We start from the raw sequence: 14,807 nt of genomic DNA on the forward strand, positions 1-14,807 counted from the left end.
CTACATATAAACATTTTATTAATAAATATTTAAAAACCAACGTTCACCTGTATTATTGTTGGGTAAAAAAAAAAAAGAATAAACACACTGCACAGTCTCTGTGTCAGACATCAGCAATATATGGCGTGTAGAATACAAAGGAACATTTCAAATTAATACTGCACCAGATTAATGAAACATTGGAAACATAATCAGCCACAGACGGTGCTGTTTGTGCATAAAAAACACAATGCCGTGACAAATTCCAGTATGGACTGAAGTTATGCTTTGTACTTTCATAGCTCAAGACAATCTGCCAATTGTTGTCGAGGACCATCTCTACCAGAACATTTCATTTTATGTTTATAGTCTGTGAGGAAATCTAACGCCTCATTTCAATACAGCTTTGTTTGGTGTCCTTGTATGATATACCGGTTACAGCCCCATGTGTTGAACTCAAGGAATTGCATTTCTTTATGGCTGGATGGATGCTAGTTTAACCAGTTTTATGGATGATGGACATGGAGCATTACTGCCAGGAGAACACTATCAATGATACATGGTAAGTAAGTGAGGAGGTTGACTTATCAGTGGTGAAGCTAGTTTTGTGAAATATTTAGGAAAAAAGTTCTATAAGGCACTATTTCATGCATTACACAACTAGCATGTAATGAACTAGCTAAACTTGTTTGTTTTAAATTCTACATTCATACATTTCGACTGTCAGCATAGTTGAACAGCTGATTAGCATGTTAGCCAGTTTGTTAGCTACTTCATTGTGTCAGTGTTATGGCACACAGTTCGATCTATTGCAAAAAGAATATTGCAAAAGTTACAAATTGTCAATGTACTTGAGGCAAACAACAAACCATAAAACAAACCAAAAAACTAAAACAAAACTGAATAAGTTTTACAAGCAAATCATATATCATAGAGGCTACACTAGGAATCTATACAGTTCTGGTTAACTTGCACAGAGGTATGTGGAAATGCAGCAGAAATGAGGAAAAATTCATAGAAGTTATGAACATCACCTATAGCTTACAGTACAGTATAATGGTAACGTCCTGATGTTAACACAGTGTTAATGTCATGTTGAGCAATTTAGCATGTTGAAAATTCATTTTTACCTTTAAGGACTTCTGTGCTGCTAGCAGGGCAGCTACATTTAACTTCACGTCTTTTCTGGAGAATCATGGTAGCCACACCCACTATATTGATAATAAAGATGTGAAATATAACAAACTGTTAAGCCTTCATCCAACGAAAGACTTAAATGTGCAGTGCTTTGGATTTAGTGCCATTTAGCGGTGATGTCGCAGATTACAACTGACTGAATATCCCTTGCCTTACCCACCTCTCAGCTGATTGCACACAAATGAATGCATAATTCTGAATATCATATTCAATCTCTGCAACTAGGTCTCCTCAAATCTTACACACTGGACTGTTAAAGCAGCTAGTAAATTTTAAGATACATTTGTTGCACTGTTTGCATCAGGCATTCACAGCCGCTTTGCTAGGGATTTTGTATTTTGTACACATGACACCGGCCACTTCATAAATCTTTGCAGACCTTCACATCAGCAGTTTGCTTAGACTGCTTGTTAAAGGTTTGAATTATGCTACTGCCACTGCTCAGAGAAGTCAGCTTGCAACTGATGAGTCTGTCATACTTGCATTGTTCACTTTTGGCTCGTCACTGTATCAAGTCTGTTTCACATTCCATGCAAGCATGGGCAACAGCACATGCTGTGAGGAGGATGTGGATTAAGGACGATCTTCATCAGCGAGCTGCTGCTTTTGTTTTGCAGAGAAATGAAAATGCCGGCTTACTGTCATCTCGTACCATCCTTCCTTTGGTTGTACTGCTCTACACAGTGCCAAGTTTCACTCCTGGCCATGTTTCGCTTTATTTTCTCCACTCTTTCATATCTAAACACGGCCAGCATCTTTCAACACTTTCTACCTTGTGATCCATGCAATTTCTCCCCCATTATTTTGAATCAGTCCCTTGTTCCTGGTTTGACCACATAATTTTTACTGTCTACTGTCTCCTGAATGAGGTCGACCACCAGACTTTCTCTGGCTCTCTGCTCTCCTCCAGCAAAACGTTCCGGCAGCCAAACCACAAGCCTCAATTACCCAGCATTCCTTGGAGAGGATGAGAGAGGCCTCATGTACCAGACTATGAAATCAACATTCATGACAAACCTCTCAAGCCGCATAACTATTTCACGAGGACCAACTGTTGCAAAATTGCACCATTGAGAAAAGTATCACTCCCATTGTATTGTTCTAGCTTCTCAGATGAGCAGTTTTATGACAAAGAATGAGAACAAGGTTTAAAAACTATTGCATGATTCATTTTTGACTTATCTTTTGTAACTGCATGCTGAGCTAAAATCCCTCTCCAGCAGTTGATTCAACCCCTAACCCCTCTGTGTATCAAAGTTTGTTACATGGAAATAATCCCTCCTGTCTCAAAATAGCTGGTCTGACTGCACCTCAGTTTCCTTCTACAATAGAGAAAACATGGGTGGAGCTAAGCCCAGGATGCAGCAAATGTGTCCCCTCAAACTATCCATCCATCCATCCATCCATTCCCTATAGACAGCTTTATCCTCACTAGGGTCACGGGGGGTGCTGGAGCCTATCCCAGCTGACTCGGGTGAAGGCAGGGGACACCCTGGAAAAGGTCACCAGTCTGTCACAGGGCTACATATCTAGACAAACAATCACACTCACATTCACACCTACGGGCAATTTAGAGTAACCAATTAACCTCAGCATATTTTTGGACTGTGGGAGGAAGCTGGAGTGCCCGGAGAAAACCCACGCATGCACAGGGAGAACATGCAAACTCCATGCAGAAAGATCCCAGGCCCACCCTGGGATTTGAACCGGGGATCTTCTTGCTACAAGGCGAAAGTGCTAACCACTACAACACTGTGCAGCCCCCCCTCAAACTAGTCACGTGGAATTGTTTCAATAGAATTTTTGCGTTAAACTTTGTGCTGAAACGAACAAAAAAACAAACAAAAAAACTAGCAAGGCTGGTTTATGGATCCAGACCTGACCTGACATTTTCAATGCATGGTTTTTTACTAGTCTTGAGGTTGTTGTTTCCCTTAAAGGAGATTTTCAGAAAATTAACAAACAGATAGCAGAGAGGACAATGGCAGGTTTATACCCACAGTCTACATCCAGTGAGTCAGAATCCACCCACCTCTCACCACTCAGTGCAGCCTGAGCACACCAGCTCACCTACAACTCTGCTCAAACGCTGTAAAGCTAGTTTGCAATACACATAGGGCAACTAGTAATATTCTAGCAATTCAGCCATACATTTTTTGAGCAAGAAACTGTCAGCTGGGATAGGCTCCACTCCCCCATGACCCTAAAGTTTTCTGAAATGAGCTTTTAGTAAATCTGTCCACAAGCAAACCAAGAATATAGAAAGAGGAAATGTTTGAAGAAGCAACTTGATGTTTTCATTTCAGACTAGAAAACACTTTAAGACCTTTATCTGTTTTTGCTCTTTTTGATCGTTTTGTCTCTTCTGTTTAATTTGATCTTCTAAAGTCTAACCCAGGTGTTCCTGATGACACCAAGCAGCCACCTGGACAGCCAATAGGAACACAGCTTACTGGAAGTCCAGAGGGCTGGGTTACTGAAGGAAATTTAGTTTAAAGTTGAAGCAGAAAGTGAACCAAGAAAGTTGAAAACCACCTTCTGATACCTGAAATCTCTGAGTTTTCACACAAAGAATGCCTGAACATGTCAAACTGGTTCCATAGTAGAACCTTCATTGTAAAAAAGTCATAGTATGGTGTGTTGCTCAAAAAACATTATGACACAAAAACAGGACAAACGCTGGTTTCCTGGGGGTTAGGCGGCTATTTATTTGAAAGAATAAGTTTACAACAACACAACATGTAAGCAGAAAAATCACAAAGTCTGTCTTTAGTTCAGCTGAAAATATTAGTTTTTGTCTTTTTTATTGACCAAAATTTTCAGGAAGTAGATGAAGAATAATTAAAGCTCTCATGTAGAAGTCCAACTTATTTTGGATCCTTGTGGAGAGTTTAGTCTTAGAGTTTGTAAAGCTGTTGAGTTTTTAGAGTCACATGAATTGTTTTGACAACTAATAGAGAGTTTAGTGTCTGATTGTAATTCTGTTCAGTGAATGGATCATTTAAGTTATGAAGATATGTTTTGTTTTTGCTTAAGCACTTTTTATTGTTTAATTGCCTGATGTGGTCAACTTGAAGCTGTTGAGTGTGCGGATTAGAATCCTCCAAGACAAATGTTACAAAGTGGTTGCTGGAGTTATTTCAATTATGCAGATATTTATGGAAAATACTGAAATGTGTTGTGCACATCCAGCCACAGAACTTTCATCCATATTTGATATGAAGAACCATTTTCAATACTGCCTGCGCTTGCAGTTTTGTTTTGTTTTTTTTATTTTGTTTTAACTCATTTTTTTATTATTATCCCTTAATGTTATCTCTATGATAAGATTTTAACAGGCAAAACGCTCTTATATTACACCAGAATGCAGGAAATAAGATCAATAATTTTCAAAATTTTCTGGGGGAGCACCCCCAGACCCCCTGTTAGCATCACACACAAACCAAATCTCACTCTAACGTCTGGTCACAAGTTGGCAGCCTTGTATTATATGTATTAAAGTGTAGGCTAATTTATTTTTTAATTTTAATTTGATAATGGTATGAAATGTGTTGATACTGCAAACTTTTTAAGGTCCTATATTTGTTACATGTAAAATAATAAATCATTTTGAAAAGATATCAGGAGTTAAGACATAAAATTTAAGCGTTATACCCTATTTATGTTGGCTGCACTAATTCCTGCTCGAGTACAGTAATGTACTGCTTCATATGTTTTTTTTTTTTTACCCCCACTAACAAGATTGTTAAATGATTAGGTGTGAAATAAAAGTGTACACTACGCCTTTTTTCCCTGTACAAATGAGCTCGGACAATCCAATAATGCATAGACAGGGATTTTAATGTATGTTTCACTTACAAATGTGTTCCAAGCACAAATCACTGGCTTCCACACTAAGCAATAGTCACTTTTCCACAACCCACGATGCATTGCATCTGTGCATACAGTCAGTACTGTAGCCCAAAACAGTATTTATTAAAAGGCAACAAATGTATGGTACAAATGCTCATTTGTACAACAAACTTTACCACACACCATCATTCTCTACAAGCGGTTCATGAGCGATCGGGAGAAACATCAACGCAAATTATCTCTTTCTTTCTTTTAGACTGAGGCTGTGTAAAATCTATGAACGAAACAAAGGTGCTTTATAAATATTCATATTAAATGCTGACGCTGTGGCAAATTATGAAAGCGTCTAGGTGAGGTCAGTGTGACATTTTCCTCCTGAATAATTTACATAACATTATTCTTATTTCCAAAGCAAATAAGAGAGTGGTCAGCTAATGGCACATGGGTATGCATGTCAGCACCGCATGTTTCATTACAATGAAATTTAAAAAATGAAGTTTTTCTGCTCGTGCACAATAAGTTGTTAGTATTGAACAAAGCAAAAAGATTCAAGGTGGGCTGCTTTTGTTATTTCCTTACAGCTGACCATTCTCTTACTGTACATCAATAGGTGTTGCCATTTTTCATACAGATTTTATTTTTTTTAAATGAATCGAAAGAAGAAAGAGCTTCATGTAAACCAACTTAATATAAAATGGATTAGAAGGCAAAGAACAGGAGCTAAATTAGAGTGCAGGAGACACAACCAGTGATTAGCAGTTGTGGCAGCAGATCAAATTAGCAGAGTTGTTTTCATTAGCAGGAGATCAACAGTAATATTGAATCTGTCAACATTAATGAGACTGGAGATGACAAGTGCCTCCATGTGTCATGTGTCCTCTGCTTCTCTGGGTGTTTCTCTGTCACAGTAATTGATGACATACAAACAATTCACAAAGGAAATTATCTGAAAAAAAATGATTCCTCTTTTAAAATTACAGTTTGGCGTTATCATCATAGTCCAAATACACCACGACGCCTATGCAACAAAGCTGCAGAATAAAGCTCAAAAATACTTTTCAAAGCAACACACTGAACTTGTTTTAACCGGCTGAAATGTTATTACATTATTTTGTTGCTCTTTGCTTCTTTGCATGACGGAATTTTTAGTTAAGAGTAAAAAATAAGACAAAGTCTTTCCTTTAACTGGCACTCATTTCATTGCACCTTTAACATGATCACATTTTTAAAAAGATTCACAATTTTCACGCCACATCATGCAAGCATAAAGTAATGTCTATACTCTTCAGCGAGAACAGTGTCAATACGAAATGGAATTATTTCCAGGCTAGAACAAAGTGATCAGAGGGCAAATGAAGGTCACCTCAGTGGAAAATTTTCATTTTCACTGCCTTTGAAAGTGGTTGCAACATTCCCTGGAGAATAAAGTATGGATTAATCAAAGAAATTTGCATTAAGCTCCTCTACATCTGACGCAGAGCATCTAAATCATATAAATGAACACAACTCCCCAACATTTACATTTAAGATTGTTTTTAAAAGTCAGTTGCTGTGTGCTTGTCTATGCAGGTTTTTTAAAGGGAGCTAAATGAATGAAAAAAGTATGACGCACACACTCTTTATGGACACACACGAAAAGTACTGATGAAGATGAAGTGAGTCAGTGTGATGCATATTCCCCATTCTATAGTCAAGGTTCTTTCTTAGCAGGCTGCATTTGAAGTAAATGTGCCAATTAAAAAGGACAAGATGACAGATGCTTATAAGAACTTGGCTGCAGATTTTTTTTTTCTTTTTGAATCCACACAACCTATGTAATCTTACATAGCTAGCCTCAGTAAAGGCTAAACGCACAAAGTCAGTGTCTGTAAATACAATTTTCAAGCTCATCAGCCAATTTTTAACATTATTAGTAATTTTTCATTTCATATTGCACTTTTTATGCATATTTTTAAGCAGATTCTTCAATTTGAGCTCATGAAAAACAAAATCATACAAATTGTGTGGGATTACAGTCTAAAGCAGTTAATTTGGAGGGGAAAAAATAATTTTTAAGCTGATAATGTGACACATACAAAATATTAAAGATTTTGTGTTGCAACAACTCTGCAGAAAGAGACAACATTTTTCAGATGCTACCCATCAACAATAAACCCATCATACTGTATATTCTAAAGGCACCTTAGACAAAGATAAATCCCTGTGCTCGAGTGGTTGAAGAGGTTTAGGGTTGGAAAAAAAGAGACAAGAGAAGCCTTTTTCTCTCATGAAGCCTAACCTCAGCATGGAAACACTGTATCGCCACAACAAAGGCTACATAGTAGATAAATGGAGTTTTCATTGCATAAACTATTCTGTTGCTGATTGTCTAAAAGCATGACTTCAAGACTGAATGCAGAGCTGTAATATTACAAGGTTTGACTTAATTTGCTCCATCGCTCTGACACTCCATCACTGAACTGCGTTTCTGCAGCAGGTTATATTTTAAAGATAACAAAACATGCATTGGGAAATTATCTCCTGATCATGCAGATATCATTGCTGGATTTACACTCCAAAGTCTAACATTAGGAGGCTAAAAAGACAACACAAAAATGTACAAAACAATAAAACAAACAAAGAGACAGGCTGAATCAACAACTCAGTAATAAAAACAGTGTCCAACAAGCTCTGTCCTGCTTCGGCAAAAACAATCCCACAGACACGCTGGTGGAGGAAGTTGTCTTCCACTCCTTCAGTAGTATCCTCTTCCCCCCGTTTTAACTCATCCCAAAAATGATCTGCTCTGGTGCATCATCATCATCAAGTCTCCCTCCTCCACCTTTTCAACCCATTGTATCTCCTTCTCCGGCTGGACAGGCCTGCTCCCCCTGCAGGCGAGAGGTTGGAATGACGCTGTATTCCTAACCAGATAAGGGGGGAGACGGTGCCTCTGGTTCCACCGAGGGGGTTAAAATTAGAGAGTGACTTGGGGTTGATTAGATAGGTAAGTGGAGCAGGTTAGGATCACACCCTGCTGGTTGGGTGGCAGCGGTAGGTGCAGTTGGACAGAGGGTCTGCTCCGCCGTCGACGTTCGGGGAACATCCTCCCTCACAACAAGCCTCTAAGTGAGAGAGAGAGAGAGACGGCAATACTATCAGTACTTTGGCATTAAAGGCAGTTAAATGACATGTCTTCTTGTGTCTATAATCGTCATAACTATGCGTGTGAGAAAAACTAATGACTCTGAGGCACCTGCATCTTCTTCTGGCATCAGCAGATGAGTTCGGCACGGACTTGGCAAGGTGGGGTTTGGTCCTTCCTGACCTGTTCCCAGCTGGAGACGCCTCATGTGACGAACCACTGCTGTGGCGTTGAACGCTTGCTGCAAAGGAAAAGTCACAAATACAGAGGACTTTCAAGAACAGGAAAATGTCACATACCTGACTAGCTGCCCTATTGGCACCAACTAGGGTCTGGACCGCAGAATTTAATTTAGATTTATACCCGAACTAAATCTTTAATGCTCATGATGCTTGAAAATTATGAAAGCAAAATACTGCAAAGGAGTTATTCCTGACGGTTCAGATCAAGACCAGACCTCATGCACCCTGTTTTATCCAAGTGCATCCAAGACAAACTGGGAGTCTAACTTACCTTCCATTTGCTCTTTGCAAAATTCTTCTTGATCTGTGCACTGACAGACTCATGAATGTTCTTGTCCAGTGCAGTATCCCCAGCAATCCTGACAGAGGAAACAGAAAGCATCTGTGAGTGTGTGTGTTTGCAATGGATATAAATCATTATTGCACAATCATAGTGTCAATCACGATCAGCTTGAAAAAATTGAAAATTTAAATCTAGAAGCTTGAAGTGAGTCACTTGAGCTGACGTATCAGGGTATCTTTGCAACAGAACTCTTTCCAGTCATGATAGAGGATTACTGGAGTCCTACCAGGGGTGCTGCAGAGCCTGCTCACAGGTGTAGCGTATGTTTGGGTCTTTCTCCATCAGATGCACTATGAAGTCCTTAGCTGTAATGAAAAAGATTGAAAGTGTTTGTATAAATCATTTTCACAAAATATGGTGCAATTGGTGCATTCTATGTCATTACAGTATTTATCAGAAGCTTTATCCAGCTAATTTATTCAACAACAGTTCAGTGTCCAATCCAAATGTTGAGGTATTAAATGTTCCACAAAAGTCCCTGGTTTATCAATGTAGGATTTGTTTGAAAAGTTGGAGAGATCTGAGTTAAGGGCAAGAACCAAGACTGGAAAAAATTCAGCATGGAATCATTGCTTTGCGTTGTGGGTTCAACGGATGCCAGGTGAACCATAAAGATCGAATAAAATGTTTCCTAGCTTGAAAAAAGCGAATAACTACTCCGTCTAAAAAGGACAGAGATGGTCTTGTAGTTGATACTTGCTAAACGTGAGATGTGTCAGTGGATGCTAAGCCCTGATCCGTTCTTAGGTCTTTAAAGATGACTTTTGTATTAAAGTGTTTTTAGAAAATGTTAAATGTTGATGTTTAAAGAGCTTTTCTGTCTGAAGAATTCAATATTGTGTAACTGTGACAAACACGAGATCAGCACATTGCTTCAAATACCCTATGAAAATGAGATTTCCTTTATTTTATAGGACATTTGTGCAATGTAATATTCAATACTCATTCCCAGAGATATTTTCATGAAAGCATTTTGAAATTTTTCCCAAACATGTGCTCTCTGGAGTCTGTGTTCCTCCCTCACAACCTTTGATCACAAGCGTTGGGCTGCGACTGAAAGAATGACATCACAGAGCAACAGCAATGCAACTTCTGACCTCCTTTCTGTGTGTGAAGTATCAGTAATTTAGGAAGATGACAGTTCCTGGCGACTAATCAAATATATCTAGTGGACCTTGTTAGGTTTGGGCATCAGTTTGAAGTTGAGGAAAAAAATAAACTAATTAAATATAATGAGATTGTGGAAAGGATCCCAGCTGGCCCAGAAAAACATGAAATAATTCATGAAAATGATGAGTTGCAGCTCAAAAAATGAGGGTTTCAAAGAACTCTTTATGAACGGTTTACCTCCTGCCTTCCATGGCAGGACTGGCGGAAAATAGGCTGATTTGTTCTGTACCTGAATCAGAGATATCATCCCAGTAAGGAGAATCAAACTCATATTCTGCTTTCAGGATCTGTTCAAACAGTTTGGCATCATTCTCGTCATAGAAGGGAGGGTAACCACACAAGCTGAAACAGAGGAGAGGACAGGTTCTTAACAGACATGCTTGAACTTACGAGAAGTATCCCATTAGGTTTGCAAATCACGATGCATTGCGATTGATCCGTATCAACACAAAAGTTTACTTGACTAATAAAATATTGCATCCATGCACAATTTCTTAGAAAGAAATATGTTATGTTATTAAAAGTGTACTCACAGAATATAGGCGATGACACCAATAGACCAGCAGTCCACTGCTTTACTGTAGGGCTTCTGAGCCAAAACTTCAGGGGCTTAAAGAGAAAATACAAGGTGATACAACAGGTTATACAAAAAATGGACTGAAACTTCATTATGCTGAACACATGTTTCTGTGCCTCTTTTTATGACTTTTGTACATATTTTTTCGCAGCCTTTTACTCATTAAACTGTCGTGTAAAAATTGTGATCAAAGTGGTGTTTTATGCTCTCCATTGTCATTATGCTAACGCAGCATATGTTCCCTATCATGTAAAACTGGCTAATTAGAAGCAGACTTCCTAATTTAAGACAGTGTCTGAGTCCTTTACCAACATATCCAGGTGTTCCACAGGCTGTCGACATCACGCTGCCAGAACCTTCAATTTTAGACAGACCGAAGTCACTGATCATGATTTTGGAGTCTTCCTCCATGCTGTAGTACAGCAGGTTCTCTGGCTGAGAGTTGGACAAAATAATAAGCAGGGATGTAAATAAAGGACTGTCACACAAGAGCATGCAAACTTTTCCCTGTGCACCATCACCTCATAAAGACACTAATAACTAATCTCCATAAAAGTCATGTGCTTGTAAACATGGGATTACATGGACAACACTTAAGCCTGCTTTTGTTTACTCTCAGCAAAGTAATGCTAGAAAGGAACAGACATGTCTTAAGTTTGGGCAAACACAAGACATTTTGAAGTTCTGACAATATCTTGGTTACACGAGCTGTTGCATGGAGAGAATGAAGCAGTTTTCTGGCATTTACTGCTTGAGATAAAGATTCTTCTAGATTCCACATATTCATCCACAAAAACATGTAAATTACTAATTTACTAAAGTACAGAAACACAGAAAATAAATCCTCAAAAAACGAATCCACAGATAAAAAGATAACATTGTCTTCCATGATGTAACCAACAACAGAAGAGACTCAAATTCATTATCATTTGTCACATAAAGACAAACGTTTCTGACTGACCTTGAGGTCGCGGTGCACGATGCCCATGTCGTGGAGGTATTTGACAGCATCCAGAATCTGTTGAATGAGTTTACTGGCATCTTTCTCTGTGTAGAAGCCTTTCTCAATGATACGATCGAAGAGTTCCCCGCCAGACACTCTGGACAAAGAGATTCCAAGATATGGAATTAAAGGGAATAAAGGGGCAACAGAGGAGTAATAAGATGAAGTCTGAAAGTATCATCAAATGTGCAGCAGGGAAATTAAAAAATGATTTATTACTAACCATAATCCCTAATAACTTGAACAAAGAAACATATTAATTAGTTAAAATATTTCTAATGTCCTGTCATCTGCGGCAGCTGAATGTCTTACTTTAAAATGCGAAAAACTTGAAAGTGTTTATGTGTGATATGCCCGGAGGAAGCCACATTTAGTTTCAACATTAACCACTAGGTGGAGCCTTTATTCTACTAACAGAACACACAAGAACATGAAGACGGGTGTTTGAGTGTCCAATATTATCAACACACATACCAAATACATACTTAGTATTCTAACATACCTCAATACAAAGACAAGAAAAGTAAAGACAGGACAACACATGCAGAGGTAATGAAAGAAATAAAATATAGAAGCAAAATATGTCAGAAGCATGGGGGTCTGGTCTTTAGCTTTTTCTACAAAGGAAAGCTAAGTAGGCAACAAAGTCCTTCTTGCCAGCTTCTTAACACACTTATAGTTCCTTCATGATGCATTCCTATTCCTTCAAACATTTCGACATCTCTTTGCAGCGTTTGTTTGACGTCGTTAAAATCAAAATTAGGCATCATCCATTAGAGAGCAAGCAACTATGAATCATGTGCAACACTGCGCATTTAAAGGTCACACAAATTTTATTATGAGGCAGCAGAAATGTGTTGCCACATAATGCAACTAATATTGAATGATAAATGGGCACCCTCCCTCTCCGCTGCTGCCTTTCATTTCTTTGATTTAACTGTGATTAATGCATAAATCATTCATATTGTGCCGAGCAGCTTAGTCAGTGTTGCTCCTGATCCCGGTCTTTCCCATGGTTGGTTCTGTCTCTGACATTTTGGTAGCTGGGGTGGGTGGGACGCTGACAGGCTGCTGGTGTGAGGGCAAACTCCCCACTGTTGTTCACGAGTAAACACAGTACAGTGTTTTTTTGTGTGTGTGTGCATGTGTTTATGCACGTGTGAGTGTGTTACAGAGTGCAATTAATAGCAAGTGACAAGCAATGTGTGGGAGATAGCACAAGTAGGCAGTCTGGCAACACACAGACAGGAATCACACAGTCTTGTACATATGTGCATACTCACAGTTGCATGACAAGGTAGAGGTGTGATTTACTCTCAAATATGTCTTCCAAGGACACAATGTTGGTGTGTTTGATCCTGTGAGGAGGGAGAAAAGAGAAAGAAGGCAAGAAGGTAAGTTGTTAATTCTGGTCTCCTTTGTTTAATACTTCAAGATATTTCTGCTTAGACATCAATACTTGTGAGGTAACCTGCAGTTGTGTCATGAGATAACAGAGAATGTCTTAATTGGGGTTTGAAATCCTATAGGCAGGGATGGGACACTCCACTGTGTGCTGGCATGCAGCTCCTTAATTGGCTGAACTCTGTGTTCTGCTGCTGTCTGAGACCCGTGAGTGCGGTGACAGAGGTGAGAAAATGACTCACCAGATCAAGACTGGTATTGTTCTTCTCTGTCTAACCAGTGTACACTGTTACCACACCCGTATTCTGTTTAACATCTGTCTCATACACATCCTGTAAACATTGGCGTTTTGATCTATCATGTATATCAATACTGAATGATAATTTATTGGTTTATACAAAAAAAGGAAGTATACTAAAGTAGATTTTACTATCATAGCATAATGTAGGTGACATATCAGCATTAGTAGCATCTGTCCATCATTTGCTACCAGCTTATCCTGTTGAGGATCACAGAGGGCTGGAGCCTATCCCAGCTGAGGGCGAGAGGCAGAGTACACTCTTGCAGACACTCACACATGTCAATTTAGCCTCGCCAATTAACTTATCATGTAAGACTGAGTGATGAAACCAATGCATGCACAGGGAGAGCACAAAAACTTTCCATAGGAAGGCCCCATTTGAAACCATGACCTTCTATCTGTGAGGCAAGCCGCTCAGCATTGGTATCAAAAACTGCTAACATCCAGCCCTGGATGAGTACATGTGTCATTATTGTGTTCCTGTGATGTGAGAAATACGACAAACTTAGTACAAAAGTGCTCTGTGAGGTTTTGCTGGAAACAGACAAACGTTCTGTTTATACCGTTACTGGTTTGACTGATTATTGGTTTCTGTATTCTTCCAGCTATCTGTATTGCTCATTAATTTATTTGTATACCAATTGTGCTTAAAATGACTTAATTCAAAAGTGCTTCACTTCTGTGGCTTTCATGCAGCCGCCTCTCTCTATGTGTAGTCATCTTGAGCAGTGTCCTGCCCACACCTCTACCTGAATGGATCGACATCGTGACTAACAGGTTTCAACACTGAAGGGTAAATGTTGAAAAGTTCTCGTTTAATTAAATGGATACAAAACATTAAGAATCCAAAGCATTTCAACTGGGTTTTATGTTGGGAGTTTATGTCGTTCTAAATTTTGACAACAAGACTCTCATTTTTACTGCAAATGAATATTGATTCCAGATAGCAGATGTCTGTCTCCTCGATTAGTAATGATCAACAATAGAAAAAAACATCTCTATTGAGCCCTAATACTCAGTATCATCATTAGTTTTCTTTACTGCCCGTCTCTGATGGCATGTTGATGCCCCTGTGGGTTGCAGGAATAGCAGCTATCCAAGGACAAGATGTGAATAAACACCACAAACAAATAGGAACCCACTCATACAAACACTGCAGAGAACCTTTAACTGAAAATTTCACACCTACAGCAGTATCTGGTCTGACTGTGTGGTTTGAAGGTTACTGAGCTGAAGGCTGGAAGACAAAGACAACACAAAGCCATGTGTCTGAGATGTACTGTGAGGTAACTTGTGTATGAGTCAGCCTGAGCTCATGCTGGATTACAGCAATCATTCTTATCCAGATTGTAACGATGCACGGACACCTTCATTCACCAGCTTAGCTCCATGTGGAAGAAGAGATGGACCCAGTGAGGGATGAGTGGTGGATTAAAACTACAGGGTGAACTCATACGGGTTCAAATGTGGTCACTCAATTACACAAGGTCCAGAACCTCACATGTAACCTGAATTCCTGTGCAGGTGTGTTTGGTGGGTGATGAACCAGTGGTGGATGCTAGTCATGGTGATTGTCAGAGAACTGACATGTCTTTTTAGTCATTTGCTGATTCCT

The 14,807-nt window shown here is 39.1% G+C and overlaps 1 protein-coding gene across 3 annotated transcripts in view; it reads right to left on the reverse strand.

The window, feature by feature from the left end:
• Positions 1-4,995: 4,995 nt before the first annotated feature.
• The window catches only part of camk1b (calcium/calmodulin-dependent protein kinase Ib), a 42,562-nt gene continuing 32,750 nt past the window's right edge, over positions 4,996-14,807 (reverse strand). For all 3 annotated transcript variants that reach the window (XM_051948285.1, XM_051948284.1, XM_051948286.1), the window contains 9 exons: positions 12,771-12,845; positions 11,446-11,584; positions 10,793-10,919; positions 10,441-10,516; positions 10,137-10,249; positions 8,964-9,042; positions 8,666-8,753; positions 8,264-8,393; positions 4,996-8,132 (listed from right to left, as the gene is read on the reverse strand). In XM_051948285.1, the coding sequence (XP_051804245.1) occupies positions 8,035-8,132; positions 8,264-8,393; positions 8,666-8,753; positions 8,964-9,042; positions 10,137-10,249; positions 10,441-10,516; positions 10,793-10,919; positions 11,446-11,584; positions 12,771-12,845 (925 nt within the window). In that variant the 3' untranslated portion in view covers positions 4,996-8,034. The remainder of the gene's footprint in view (positions 8,133-8,263; positions 8,394-8,665; positions 8,754-8,963; positions 9,043-10,136; positions 10,250-10,440; positions 10,517-10,792; positions 10,920-11,445; positions 11,585-12,770; positions 12,846-14,807) is intronic.

This window comes from Acanthochromis polyacanthus, chromosome 5 (assembly GCF_021347895.1).
Source record: "Acanthochromis polyacanthus isolate Apoly-LR-REF ecotype Palm Island chromosome 5, KAUST_Apoly_ChrSc, whole genome shotgun sequence".
Lineage (NCBI taxonomy): Eukaryota > Metazoa > Chordata > Actinopteri > Pomacentridae > Acanthochromis > Acanthochromis polyacanthus.